Source organism: Erpetoichthys calabaricus, chromosome 5 (genome assembly GCF_900747795.2).
Source record: "Erpetoichthys calabaricus chromosome 5, fErpCal1.3, whole genome shotgun sequence".
NCBI classification, from domain to species: Eukaryota; Metazoa; Chordata; class Cladistia; order Polypteriformes; family Polypteridae; genus Erpetoichthys; species Erpetoichthys calabaricus.
The window spans coordinates 249,453,154-249,468,826 of NC_041398.2; the positions used below are offsets into that span (position 1 = coordinate 249,453,154).

The window sequence follows — 15,673 nt, forward strand, 5'->3', positions numbered from 1 at the left end:
TGGTGGGTGTCGGGGCCACGGGAACAGAGCTTGGAAGCTCAACCCTGTTGGTTAGGTGGGGGTCCATGGCCACCGTCAGGGGGCGCCTGGACGGGATGGGAGCCCTGGAATGCAGCACTTTGGCCACAGCAGGGTGCACCATTAAAGGGGCCGCCTCCCTCCATTCGAGGAGCCGGAGTCGTGAGGCAGAGGATGGAGCTTGTGAGTGGAGGAGTGAGGGTAGCAGAAGAGAAGATTGTGACTATCTGAGGGTCCTGTGCTGTGTGCCAAGAGGGACATAAAAACAGCGTGCGTTGTGGATTTGTGTGTGTCCTCCTGTCTGTCTGTCGCTGGGCTGACCTTCACAAAATATAAAGTCCAACGTCTATCTGTCTGTCTGTCTGTTTATATGTCTGTCCACTTTTCACAAGAGAACTACTTCAAAGATTTAGATTAGGATTTTTTTCTAGAATTTGCTTGAACATTCCTGTTGATTTTGCGACTTCTCTCATCGTGCTGAGTATCAGAGTTCGCTTGTGGTTCTGATTTACTTGCTCAAATCCGAGAGACACGCAGCGGGCCAATGGGAGGGGGGCAGTGCCCTCCTCACTCACGGTGCCAGCCTCGGGGTGTATCTTACATCCGCTTAGCTAGCGAACGAGAGAACTATTAAACGGATTTAGCTTGAAATTTTTTCTAGAATTTGCTTGAACATTCCTGTTGATTTTGCGACTTCTCTCATCGTGCTGAGTATCAGCGTTCGCTTGTGGTAACGATTTATTTGCATGAATCCAAGAGAGACGCAGCAGGCCAATGGGAGGTGGGGGGCAGGCTGATGGGAGAGGGGTGCGTGGCCCGCCTCACTCACGCGCCAGCCTCGGGGCGCGTACCTTACATCTGCTTAGCTAGCAAACGAGAGAACTGCTTAACAGATTTAGATCGGGTTTTTTTCTAGAATTTGCATGAACATTCCGGTTGATTTTGTGACTTCTCTCATCGTGCTGAGTATCAGAGTTCGCTTGTGGTACTGATTTACTTGCTCGAACCCGAGAGAGACGCAGCGGGCCAATGGGAGGGGGGCAGTGCCCTCCTCACTCACGGTGCCAGCCTCGGGGCGTATCTTAGTTAGCGAATGAGAGAACTACTTCACGGATTTAGATCGAATTTGCTTGAATATTTCGATTGATTTTGCGCCTTCTCTCATCGCACTCAGAATCATAGTTTGCTTATAGCAGCAATTTATTCACTCTAATCCGAGACAGAGGAGAAGAGGAAGCATGACATCACGAGTAGGGAGCCAGTCAGGGCCCTCCTTGCTGTCCTGTTTCACTACTATGTGGGCGGAGTCGCGGGGGGACGGCTAGTAATAAATATTCTATATACATGAAGGTTAAAATCAAAAGTCAGAATCCTTTTTGTGTCCTTTCTCAGCTTCTGCTAACCCATTTTCCAGCGGTCTGGTGCCACTCAGATTCACGCTGATTTATTTATTTATTTTTTATCGATGGGGATTCCAGGAATGCACTCAGCCTTGGCCTGACCCGCACACACTCACAGACAGAGACACGAATCAAATGAATGAATAAATAATATATTAAATGGAAAATCAAATATAAACAACAAAAATCAGACTACCCTCTCCTTCCACTTCGACGATACAAATATTACACACAACTGTCAATCCCGACGTTAAACACTCACGACAATGTCCTTATCACAGTTCTGATGCAGCAGAAACAGATAAAATGGAATGGAGTAAAGATGACGATGGCGATCCCGGGAACAACTTCCGTAATAAATGACTTAAACAGTCGTACCAGTAGTGCTGAGCGGCGAGGGGTGAGAATTGTGGGAGACGCACGACGACTAATCCATCACTATTCACATGACAGGCAGGCACAGGACAGCCCATTCATCCTTGCGAGATACGAGTCTGGGTACAAATGGCTTTACAAGTGGTTACATTGGACAGAACACACGGGTTACACAGAAACACGCATGACACCTCTTCTTGCTGCTTCACTGGCCCCTTTGTCAAGTTTCCCACTGGTCCTTCTTGTCCCCAGCAGCCCCTGTGCCTGTTTCAGACATCCAATGAGGTTAATACTCTTCAGGGCTGCTGGGAATTGGAGTCCTTCCAGTAGTAGCACTGCTAAACCAGATATGCACAAAGGGGCCGAGACCCTGGCAAAAGTGGTCCACTTCTGACTCTCATCTTGGTCACTAACAATCTGCATCCACAGGGACGTACTGAGCCCGACTTCATCTTCCCTAGGAGCCCCACAATTGCTTCTGCTCTCCACTGCGTGTCAGGATCGATTCCGTCCGTCCCTGGAGCGCCACTCACTCAGTTCCACCACGGGGTTTCTCCTGACCTGTTCGCCGTCATTTAATATCACCATCTCCCAAACGATTCCGCTCTTTTGCCATTTCTTCATCTTACTTTCTCAGTTTCTATTCACCTTTCATTTTCCTTTTGTCTTCTCCCAGACTCCTTTTATACCTTGTGGCCACTGACGACCTGCGGAGCGTCAATGATGAACAGCTGAGCCGATCGCGTCTACACATAGCACTCAATCAGCCCGTCTCGTGGCCACACAACTTCATAGCGGAGCACTCCTGATTTTGTAAATAAAATACGGCACTGCCAGGGACCCTGTCCTCACTTTAGATAGATAGATAGATAGATAGATAGATAGATAGATAGATAGATAGATAGATAGATAGATAGATAGATAGATAGATAGATAGATAGATAGATAGATAGATAGATAAGGCACTATATAATACATAGATAGATAGATAGATAGATAGATAGATAGATAGATAGATAGATAGATAGATAGATAGATAGATAGATAGATAGATAGATAGATAGATAGATAGATAGATAGATAGATAGATAGATAGATAGATAGATAGATAGATAGATAGATAGATAGATAGATAGATACTTTATTAATCCCAAGGGGAATTCCAGCAGCAGCATACTGATAATAACAATATTAAATTAAAGAATGATAACAATGCAGGTATACAGACAGACAATAACTTTGTATAATGTTAACGTTTGCCCCCTCGGGTGGAATTGAAGAGTCACATAGTGTGATGGAGGAACGATCTCCTCAGTCTGTCAGTGGAGCAGGACGGTGACTGCAGTCTGTCTCTGAAGCTGCTCCTCTGTCTGGAGATGATCCTGTTCAGTGGGTGCAGTGGATTCTCCATGATTGACAGGAGTCTGCTGAGTGCCCATCGCTCTGCCACAGATGTCAAACTGTCCAGCTCCATGCCAACAATAGAGCCTGCCTTCCTCACCAGTTTGTCCAGGCGTGAGGCGTCCCTCTTCTTTATGCTGCCTCCCCAGCACACCACCGCGTAGAAGAGGGCGCTCGCCACAACCGTCTGATAGAATATCTGCAGCATTTTATTGCAGATGTTAAAGGACACCAGCCTTCTAAGGAAGTATAACCGGCTCTGTCCTCTCTTGCACAGATCATCAGTATTGGCAGTCCAGTCCAGTTTATCATCCAGCTGCACTCCCAGATATTTATAGGTCTGCGCCCTCTGCACACAGTCACCTCTGATGATCACGAGGTCCATAAGGGGTCTGGTCCTCCTAAAATCCACCACCAGCTCCTTGGTTTTGCTGGTGTTCAGGTGTAGGTGGTTTGAGTCGCACCATTTAACAAAGTCCTTGATTAGGTTCCTATACTCCTCCTCCTGCCCATTCCTGATGCAGCCCACCATAGCAGTGTCGTCAGCGAACTTTTGCACATGGCAGGACTCTGAGTTGTATTGGAAGTCCGATGGCTGAACAGGACCGGAGAAAGTACAGTCCCCTGCGGCGCTCCTGTGTTACTGACCACAATGTCAGACCTGCAGTTCCCGAGACGCACATACTGAGGTCTGTCTGTAAGATAGTCCACAATCCATGCCACCAGGTATGACTCTACTACCATTTCTGTCAGCTTGTCCCTAAGGAGCAGAGGTTGGATGGTGTTGAAGGTGCTAGAGAAGTCCAGAAACATAATTCTTACAGCACCACTGCCTCTGTCCAAGTGAGAGAGGGATCGGTGTAGCATGTAGATGATGGCCTCCTCCGCTCCCACCTTCTCCTGGTATGCGAACTGCAGAGGGTTGAGGGTGTGGCGGACCTGTGGCCTTAGGTGGTGAAGCAGCAGCCGCTCCATGGTCTTCATCACATGTGACGTCAGGGTGACAGGCCGGAAGTCATTCAGCTCACTAGGATGTGATACCTTTGGGACTGGGGTGATGCAAGATGTTTTCCAAAGCCTCGGGACTCTCCCCTGTTCCAGGCTCAGATGCGCTGTAGAGGACTCCCCAGCTCCAATGCACAGGCCTTCAGCAGTCGTTGCGATACTCCATCTGGACCCGCTGCTCTGCTGGCACAAACTCTTTACCACACACACACGCCCTTAAGATGCCTCCACCTTTTCTGACTGTCACTGTTTCTCTTCCTGATTCATGTGGTGCCCTCATCCCCAGAATATTCATTTCAAAATACTGCCCACTGTAATACACTGCTGTAGAATTTCAGACGAAGCTGGACCCCCCAGTGGTAACCCACCTGGACAATATACAAACCCTTCAATGACCCGCCACGAACCCTAACCACTGTGCCACTCCTTAATGAGTGGCACACTCACCTTTGGCGGAAACCAGATTAAGGTCGAGGAGTCATTGTAACAAAACAGGCCCGACTCCGGCTGAATCAATTCATCGAATAACAGCAGAAAAAACTCCCTCTTGACGCCCCCCAAATCCAGGGCGGGCTCTCCAACAAATTCCACCTTTGGATATAAAAAAAAAAGTTTCAAAAGCACATACTGTAGCATAACATGACATAACATAATATAATATTCTCCAGCTCACTTCATCAAATTTAGGGTCCTGGGGGCCGGGAGCCTAACCCAACAGCCCAGGGTGCAAGGCAGGAACCTGACTTTGCTGTGCAGGGGGTCTTTTCTGCTGGTAAAGTAACTTCAAGAGAGGCCCACTGAATCAACAACCTGATTAAGAAGGCAAGCTCTGTGATGGGGCACCACCTGAGCCCTCCAGAGATAGTGGTGGAGGAGAGGATGGCAGACCAAACTGACGGCCGTTAGGAACAAAGTGACACAGCAGAATTGAGGACTTTGAGCCCACAGAATTGCGCCAAGAAACGCTAAGAGGGCCCCTCCATAGCTGTGGAGTGTCACACCATGTGGGACAGTTTAAGGGCTCAGATTATTGTCGTTTCTCATTGGGAAGCCACAGGGTCCTGTCGACTGGTGCCTTCTCTCTTCCTCTCTCTGCAGACTGGAAGGTTGACGACCAAGACATTGCTGACCTCCTCCCTGGACCCACCAGAAGTTCTGCCATCTTGAGTAATCTGTTTTGGAGACTTGCATTGATACAGCTTTTTCTTTTATTTAAAATAGGGGGTTGACCTTCAGGTGCCCCAAAGATTCATCCTCTCTTGTCACTTTTTTTACAGGAAATACACCTTTATAGCGCCTCACTGGGGTTGTCAATCCTTGGCCAAGTCAGATGTTTCTTTCTTCTTCTTTTGTAATTCATGTTTGTCTTCGAGGGTTGTTGTTTATTATAATATATATTTCTTGAGTGTCTGTAAAAAGATAAATTCCCCCATGGGACAAATAAAGTGCAATCTATTTATAGTCTGACAACGTGAGTGTAAGGAGCATTTTACGGGTAGGTGCTCCGCAAATATGGTGAAGCAATCAAGTATCACAACACTACTGTTTAGACTGGAGGAGAGAAGAAAAACCAGAAGAAAGCAACGGAGAGCATCGTGAAAGAACACGATGGACAAACACGTTAAAGGCAAAGGCTAGAAGACCACCATCTCCACGCAGCTTGTTGTTCCGGTGACAAAACAGTCGCAAATACTATGAAGAAGTTGGAGGTCCATGGGACTGTCACCCACCTCTCTGGTGTGGAAGAAAATTTATTAACAGACACCCCCCACAGAAATGCCCCGGTTTAAGTAGGAGAACGCGCCACTCTTGCAAGAGGCAACAGCACATCTAGCAAGTGTTGCAAAGAAAAGAGCGTCCTCTGTGCTCTCTTTATGCAATTCATCGATTAGATCACAATACCAAAGAATTCATTACATATTCAAAAAACATGAATTTAGTTTAGTTTAGTATGGTTGGTTACACCAATTGTTAACAGGACATAACAAATGTCGATACTTTAAATCACCTCAATTAACCCCGTCCACTAGTCCTCTTAGTGACTTTTTAAATATATTATTATTATTCTTATTTTAAGAGATGTGTGAGATTTTGCACGCTCATCCTGTTATTCTCATAGTTTGCCAAACAATGCTGTCATTTATAATCCAGCAGGGTACATCGACAGGAAACTTAGTACTTTTACAACAGAACAATGGTTATATCTTAAAATATAACATTTTCTCTTAAGTGTTGTAGCAGTGCTACTGGGTAAAGAAACATCATCTCCCAGCAGTCCCTACAGTGGCTCTGATTGGTCGTCTGCCGAGGGTGCAGGGGCTGCTGGGTACAAGGAGGCCGGCGTGACATTTTAGAGGAGGGAGGAAGACTTTTGTGTTTCGTGTCTGGAGTGTTCTGCCTGTTTGTCTTTGACACTTGTGGATTCTTTCTTTTGTCTCGGATCATCTCCTGTTATGGGTGTACGGACTGTCTGGTGTCATGAGGACTGTCTGAGAATTTGTTGTCGTCCTGCAAAGAAATGTGTGCTCCTGATCCCATCACACGTCATCATCTCATCTGGAAGTACCGGTAGGACTGATCTTTACATTCACATACAGTGTGCTGATCTCTGGACTGACTACCTCCTTCATTTCGTTTCATCAGTTGCCGTTTTCATGGACTTCATCGTGTGGGGTTTTCGTTAGTTGTTTATTATTGTTGAATTCGTGTTTATTGTATTATCGCTCTTACAGTCATATGAAAAAGTTTGGGACTCCCTCTCACCCTGCATAATAATTGACTCTCCTTTCAACAATAAAGATAACAGTGGTATGTCTTTCATTTCCTAGGAACATCTGAGTACTGCGGTGTTTTCCGAACAAAGATTTTTAGTGACGCAGTATTTAGTTGTATGAAATTAAATCAAATGTGAAGAACTGGCTGTGCAAAAATGTGGGTCCCCTTGTCATTGTGCTGATTTGAATGCCTGTCACTGCTCAATGCTGATTGGTTGGTGTGATGAGCTTGTTAAGCCTTCATAGACAGGTGTGTCCAGTCATGAGATATAAAGGTATTTAAGGTGGTCAATTACAAGTTGGGCTTCCTTCCCTTTGACTCTCCTCTGAAGAGGGACAGCATGGGATCCTCAAAGCAACTCTCCAAAGATCTGAAAACAAAGATTGTTGAGTCTCCTGGTTTAGGGGAAGGCTACAAAAAGCCATATCAGAGGTTTAAACTGTCAGTTTCTGTAACTGTAAGGAATGTCATCAGGAAATGGAAGGCCACAGGCACAGTTGCTGTTAAACCCAGCAGGTCTGGCAGGCCAAGAAAAATACAGGAGCGGCATATGAGCGGGATTGTGAGAATGGTGACAGACAACCCACAGATCACCTCCACAGACCTGCAAGAACATCTGGCTGCAGATGGTGTATCTGTACATCGTTCTACAATTCAAACATCTGTATGGCAGGGCGATGAGAAAGAAGCCCTTTCTGCACTCACGCCACAAACAGAGTCGCTTGTTGTATACCAATGCTCATTTAGACAAGCCAGATTCATTTGGGAACAAAGGGCTTTGGACTGATGAGACACAAATGGAGTTATTTGGTCAGAACAAAAAGCGCTTTGCATGGCAGAAGAAGAACATCACATTCCAAGAAAAACACCTGCTAGCTACTGGTTAGGGTTTGGTCTAATTTGGTGGAGGTTCCATCATGCTGTGGGGCTAGTTCAGGGACTGGGGCTCTTGTTAAAGTCAAGGGTTGGATGAATTCATCCCAGTATCAACAAATGTTCAAGCATCGGTCACAGAATTGAAGTTACTTACACAGGGGTTGGATATTCCAACAAGACAATGACACAAAACACAGTTGGAAATCTACAAAGGCAATCATGCAGAGGGAGAAGTACAATGTTCTGGAATGGCCGTCACAGTCCCCTGACTTGAATATCATCGAAAATCTATGGGATGATTTGAAGCAGGCTGTCCATCAAATTGAACTGAACTGGAGAGATTTGGTATGAAGAATGGTGAACAATACCTCCATCCAGAATCAGACACTCATCAGAGGCTACAGGAGGACAGCGTCTAGAGGCCAAAAGGAGGCTCAACTAAGTATTGATGTCATATCTCTGTTGGGGTGCAGACGTCGTGTTTTTATCTATAGCACATTTTCATGCAAAACATGCAGCTGAAAGCATTTTTCTAAAAGTTTAAGAAAAGAGAAAAATACAGAAAAAAGAAAATATATATAAAGTAAATAGGATAAAAAAATACATAATGCAAATGAACATGTAACAACTAATAGAAACATCAGAGTACTTAAATATGAATCAAATGGCTAAAGTCGTGTTTTAGGACTACAACAGTAGGTGCTTTCCCACATTACAGACAAATGAGCCCAACACTTCAGTACAGGCCACCATTTCACGTACCCCAACCTATGTCACGAGTGACGGTGACTCACCATAAGCTCTTTCCGCAAGTCCTCATTGGTCGCCAGGTTTAGTTTTCTGAAGGCGTCCGCCCGAAGATTGGAGCGTTTGACTGTCAGGCTGAATATTGGCTTTGGGGGCATTTCCACCTGCCTCATGGCTAAATTCTGCATGGCCACCACAGCACACAGCTGCCAGTGATAATCCTGAAGAGGGACACAAAGGGAGGATCAGGAAACGGACATTGTCAGGATTCTCATTTTTTTACATAAATGTATTCGTTTTGCATTGTTTGTGCTTAATTGTATTGCACAGATTGAATGTCAGAGGTAACCCTTATATCATCACAAAACCTTTTTGCTCATTTTGCATTGCAATCCATTACTGTTGCATTTTGATGGTCATTGCCATATTCTTAATTGATGTCAGGGATGCTACCACGGATCTCGAATCTCAAATGATTCTTTTTCAGTGAGAAATCAGACATAATTTACGGGAATGAGCAAATCGCTTCGGCCGAGCACAACGCTAGCACTAGGCCACATGAAAAAACATTACTAGTGTTTTGTTTTTTAGATAGATTTGTAAATAGCTCCGTTCTCATGATTCACTAAGCATATTTATGTGGAGTGTACAGTATTGCAGTCATTGGGTTCTTATACCATTCCATTATTTTGTATATAAATAGAATATGAATATGAATATGAATATGACTGACGTTGTGCCCCTTTGTGCATTCAGCAAATGGAAATGAAATCCCAACATCGACTGGCAACAATGGCACATTAAGCAAAGTCTCTTGCAAGTTACAATCTTTAATTTTGCTGCTACATTGCATTTATAACAGTGCTATTGGCCTACTGCCTGATACAACATTATCTATAAATTTGTAATGAACAGAGTGACAACGATCCCACTTCTGACACCAGATTACCAGGTACAACATAAAGCACCTGCTCTTTACATTCAGACCTCACCTTGTGAGGAACAGTTTGACATTACTGGGCTGATTGTACACCAGCTGGCCTCATTCTTGGGTCAGACAGAACAGCAGGAGCACCACAGAGTGGTTTGAATAGCATTCCAAGCTAGGCATCAAACACTTTACTAGATATATGTGTGTGTATATGAAAACAGAAAGAAATAAATATAAAAAGTAAATGCGTAGCAATGGAGTCCATACGTATCAAACATAAGCAATCAAAATGGCAAAACTGAAGCATTATTGATTACCCAAACAGAGTAATTACAACTGACAAAATGTCAGTTCCTATAAATTGAAATAGCATTCTTTAAACCGACCAGTAGATGGCACTATTAGTATTCCACTTCCAAATACTGGTAACGTGTAAGGCCCTGTCACTACCCGATCCACGCGTGTGTGCGTATTGAAAGGCTACATCATCTCACACTTTATGGTGCCGCCCAAGCTGTTTAACGCATATGTGAAAACTTTAGGGCGTGTTAGGCTTTCAATACACATGCGCTCGCAAATCCCGCATTCACGCAGATCGGGTAGCGACAGACCCAAGAGAGCGTTCATATACAAAAAGGAAAATGACTTACGTTTTATTATGGTTCTGTACCATTAAAACACGTCGAGATTAGTGTCTTAGATCAAAATAAAGTACAACCTATTGTCCTTGAATGTCAACACTGAATAATATTAATAACCCGTTAATTCACAGACAGAAACATGGCTATTACGGCACATTTACATTGACTACAACTAAGTTGAAGTGTTGCTTATCTCTCTATTATAATAAAAAAAAATCTTGAGATGTCACGAGACTTTTTACCCTGAGACGAGATGTGACTTTTTCAGAGAGATACTTTCACGTTTCGCGAGACGAAATCTCTTGAAACAGCGCGAGGCAGGAACAATCCGTGAATGAAGCTCCAGCTCCTCGCTAGCGCTGCTGCACCGTGCAGATAAAGTTAAAGTTTTATCTGTATAATATAATAAACATATTTTACTGCATTTCATCTTAAAAATGATATCGTCATCATATGTAAATACGCGCTTTATAAAGTAGCGCAGGTTGTGCAATATTATAACTGTAGTGCCAGTTTACAGTGGGGTAATTGTACTTATAAGTACAAACAGTTCTACAAGGAGCACTTGATGGACTGATTGAGTGCATTTATGGTTCTTGGGATGAAACTGTGTCTGAACCGCGAGGTCCGTACAGGAAAGGCTCTGAAGCGTTTGTCATATGAGAGCAGTTCAAATAGACTGTGCACATGGCTGAGGCAGTGATATAAATACTCCAAGTGGTGCAGTGAGAGTAATATGGAAAAAGATGATCCACTGTAGCAAACACCTAATGGGACCAGCTGAAAGAAGAAGAAGGTGCAGTGACAGTAACAACGCTAAAGCAGTTACGGTATTTGGAATAGTTTGACCATTCTGTGGACCATTACATTATTACAAGTTAATTACAATCAGATGCCATCAACTAATAAACAATATGCGGTTAATTTCAGTGTATTTATCAAGCCGCGTCAGGGATGTGGATCTAAAAAAGAAAGGGTAGCCACACAGGAACAGTAGCACTGCTTTGACGCTGGGTGCCACCAGTCTGCAAAACCAAGCGCAGAACCTGCATACGAGAGGGTATGAGCTACTGTGGAAATGTGCATGGCTTTACGCCAAGTTTAGGTTTTATGGTACTGGTCCTTATACTTAAAATTCATAATATGCACCTACAGCATGGGAAAGGCGCTATATAAATAAAATGTATTAATATTATTATTATTATCTCTAAAGTTGTAAATAATGTAGAGGACGTAATCCCACTTCTGACACCATAGGAACTGACTTCAGTAGGACATATTATACTAGCCCACATACTTTCTAGCACTGCTGTACCATGTGTCCATGTCATGTGACTGCTTCTCCAGCTTACTAAGCTGACCTTGCTGGTTAAGAGAAGCCAGGGCCCCTAAAAACCATCACTATTCAGCCTGATGCCAGACATGGCACATGGCATCCAAACAAGGGCAGATAGACCTGCAGGTGTCACATTTCAGCCAGCATGTCCCCCCCTCGCTGGGGTTCACAGTTATATTTCTTGTTTGCCTTTAACTTGTATTTATGTTCGTTTTTCGTTGTGTTTGTTTGTTAGTGGTAATGACCTAGGTTAGGTCCCTCGTGTTTTGTGGGTGGTCCCCTAAGGGGTGGGGCCACCTGCCAATCACCACCAGGAACCGCCCTCCCTCCATCCTATTTATGGGAGTGTCTTCCACAGTTCCTGGTGGTTCATTTCAGATGCGCTGACGGAGTGGAGAGTTTATTGTGATTCTCACTGCCGTTGTTTTGCTTTTTGATGTTCTGGATTTTTGAACCTCTGCTTGTTTTTGACTTGGCCTCCGGAGTTAGTACTGGGACTTGGTGCACTGTGGATTGTTTTGCCTTTTCAGGCAATTCTTTGTGCTCTTCGGAGCTTTTGTATTGGACAGGGTTTTTGATTAAATAAACCTTTTAGTTTTATAAAGAATTTTCTCGGCCCTTTGGGTTTCTAGTTGGGGTTTTTGATGGTATTTTCCCCCTCTAGTGGTCAATTACTGAAAGTGCTTTTGAACTTGTGCTTTTGGGACTCCTGAGTCACGACAGCAGGGAGCAGCTCTTGTATGCAATGCCAGGCCTGATGTAATCCCTAATATGCTGACTGAGACGAGGCGGTGCGGTCGGGGACCGCTGACGACCTGAACTTGGACACAGAAACATCCAATGTGAGGTCCTCAGCAGTCAAATGAAAACAGAATAAGGGGTTTTATTAATCACATATCCCAAAATCTCTCTCCAGTTTTACCTTCTGAAGGCAAGAGTCCTGTAGAAACAGCTGAATTTTGGTCTGTAAATCGAAGACAAAAGGGAAATGGCAGAATATGACCGGCTCCATCTTGACATCCTAAGAAGAGAGAACATTTCAAATGTCACTTCATTGCACGTTGGTGACAGCAGAACAGCAATGACAAAGATCATCTGAAGACAACACGGACCCCTTGGTAGAAATGTGGGTTCAGGTGGGTGAGTTGCTGTAGGGACATATCAGCTCTGGACTGAGGGGAGTACCGAAGATAAAGAACGGGCGTCCTCTGCTGAAAAACCTTGCATTACAAAGGGGCGGTCGTTGATTTAACTGGAAAAAGAGAATGTCGATCTTTGATAGTTTTAACCAACTAAAAACACACCGGCGTGAATTCAATTGCAAAGATAATGTATTCATTAATTAGTTACTCCACCTACTGGTTAAATTAAAACAGTTAACTAACCAATGAACTATCAGGTTAAATCACTGGGTGTATATCCTGCCGGCCAATCAAAGCCTCAACTAATTGGATCAACTGTGTTTAATGAATCGGCGGCTTAATTCATCAATCAATCAATTAATGACCCAGGGACTAAATCATTCATTGGCTACTTAGTAGATAATCGTTAAGTTATTATTCCTCAGGCTGTCTATGAATTAATTGATTAATTTACTGAACATTCAACCAGACAGGTAATTAACTACTTGGTTACTTTCATTTATTAATTACTTACAGTAACTGATCACTAAATAGACTTGTGTGCTAATCCTGGGGTGATCATTGAATTATTAATCAGCTGGTCAAGGACTGAATGAAGTCGTTGGATGTTTTAATAATGATAATAATAATAATAATAATTCTTTACGTTGATATTGCGCTTGTCTCACTACTCAAGGAGATGACCTGGGAAGTGAACCTACAAAGCATTTAATTGGCTGTTTAATTAGGAAGGTCATTAATTACTTGGCTACTTTAATTCATGGAGTAATTAGTTGAAGATTAAATAGTGGGTAATCATTAAGTTATTGGATAATTGGTATAATCTCCTAACCGTTCAATTAAATAGGTAATTAATTAGCTGGTTACTTAATTAATTAACTACACAAGGACTAACTAAACAGTGGGCATCCATTGGGTTATAAATCAGTTCATCAATAAATTGATTAATTGGGGTACTAATCTTTTTAGTTAGGTGTCATTTTGCTTGACTTCGCACTACATTGATTAATTGGTTAATTTACTGACTTGTCAATTAGACAGGTGATTTGTTACCTGGCTACTTTAATGTATTAATTACTTTATTGATTACTAAATATACTTGTGTGCTACTTCTTTGGAATCATTGAGTTATTGATCAGTAAATTAAGCAATGGGATACTAAACTGACCATTGAGTTAGACAGGTAATTAATTGCTTGCCTACTTTCATTTATCAGTTAATTAATTAAAATCCAAAGAGACTAACTGGTTAATTAGTGGATAATCACTGAGTTATTGATCAGCTCATGAATACATTAATTGATTAGATGCATAATTTATTGACCATTCCACTAGACAGGTAACTAACTTCTTGGCTACTTTAATTCAAGAATTACTTAATTGATGACTAAATAGTCTTATTGGCTCTTTGGTGGCTAATCATTGAGTTATTGGATAATCTGCTAATCATTTCATTTATGAGGTAATTCATTAGCTGCTTAAGTCATCAATCAATTAACTAATACAGGATTAAAGAGACTCATTTGCTAAGTAGTGGACAATCACTGAGTTTTAAATCAACTCATTAGTAGATTAATCGATTAGTTGGATAATTTGCCAACCAGTCAATTAGGGAATTAATTACTTGGCCACATTAATGTATTAATTACTTACTTGACTACTGAACAGATGTGTGTGCAAATTGGTGGGAAATCCTTGAGTTAATAATCAGTTGGTCAATTAATTAATTAATTAATTGCCTAAATTACTAACCATTCAATTAGACAGATAATGAACTACTTGACTACTTATTAATTACTGAACAGACATATTGGCTAATTAGTGAGTAATTACTGAGTTATTTGATAATCTGCTAATCATTTAATTAATGAGGTAATTCATTAGTTAGTTATTTAATTAATTCATTGACTAACCAAGGACTAAAGAGACTAATTTCCTTAGAAGTGGGCATTTGTTGAGTTATGAATCAGCTCATTAATAAATGGATTGATTAGTTGGCTAAATTAATGAGCATTCAAGTAGACAGATAATGAACTACTTGGCTAATTTAACCTAATTAATTAAAAGCTAAGCAACTAACTGGTGAATAAGTGGATGAACATTTACTTATTAATCAGCTTATCAGTCAATGAATTAACTAGTTGGATAATTTATTGACCTTTCCATTAGACAGGTAATCCATTTCCTGGCTACTTTCATCGATTAATTACTTAATTGATGACTAATCAGACATATTGGCTAATTAGCAGGTAATTGTTGAGTTATTAATCAGCCTCTGAATTAATTCATTGGTCACTATTCTGAAACCATCTTAATCTGACTCGGCATTCTGGGGACCAAGCCCATCCTGTGGACACACCTGATGACCAGTGTTCCCCCTTGTCCTCCTCATATCTCTCCCGTTGTCCTGCAGTTTGCTCTTGGCAGGTGGAGATTGTGTCTGTCTCATCTTAGAAGTCATCTTGGAGAGCAGCCAGCTGCATGGACTTTTAACCCACAGTGTGTCCCCAGGGACCTTGGGAGTCATCGACAGCCCAGGGTGTGATGAGGGGTCAGAGGAGGAAACTCCTTTAATGGCAGGACCTGCTGTGAATTCATCTACGCCACACAATGGGGCTGCAGCTCCTCAGTGAAAGCAGTGAATTGGACAGCTCCACCGTTAACGTGACTGATTCCTTACTTTTTATTTTCTGGTAAGTTCTCTTTGTGACCAAAAGGGGGAGCCCCAGAGCTCTGGACACGTGCCCAAGCCCAACAAGGGTTCAAAACAAGGCAGCATTACCTCATTTATACCATACCCTGGAGGACATCTGGTGCCACCAGCATTGTACCTAAGAAGCACTTCCAAGTCAGGCTGAAACCTCACATGCCCTGTAGCACCCCTCGGCAGCACCCATGGAACCCTACAGGACTACCCCATGGGACTACAACTCCCAGCACACCCTGTGATTGAGGATCTGGGTATGCAGAGAAAACACCCAGCGCATTGCAGGTTGCGTTCAGTCCTGGTATGCTTAAACACCAAAA

At 42.8% G+C, this 15,673-nt stretch overlaps 1 protein-coding gene across 1 annotated transcript in view; it reads right to left on the minus strand.

Annotated features, from left to right (window-relative positions):
• LOC114652383 (probable E3 ubiquitin-protein ligase HERC4) overlaps positions 1–15,673 on the minus strand; it is a 101,511-nt gene that overhangs the window by 21,032 nt on the left and 64,806 nt on the right. Inside the window, exons 15-17 of the mRNA XM_028802755.2 lie at positions 12,428–12,526; positions 8,645–8,818; positions 4,647–4,790 (exon numbers count right to left, since the gene is read on the minus strand). Of these exons, the coding sequence (XP_028658588.2) occupies positions 4,647–4,790; positions 8,645–8,818; positions 12,428–12,526 (417 nt within the window). The remainder of the gene's footprint in view (positions 1–4,646; positions 4,791–8,644; positions 8,819–12,427; positions 12,527–15,673) is intronic.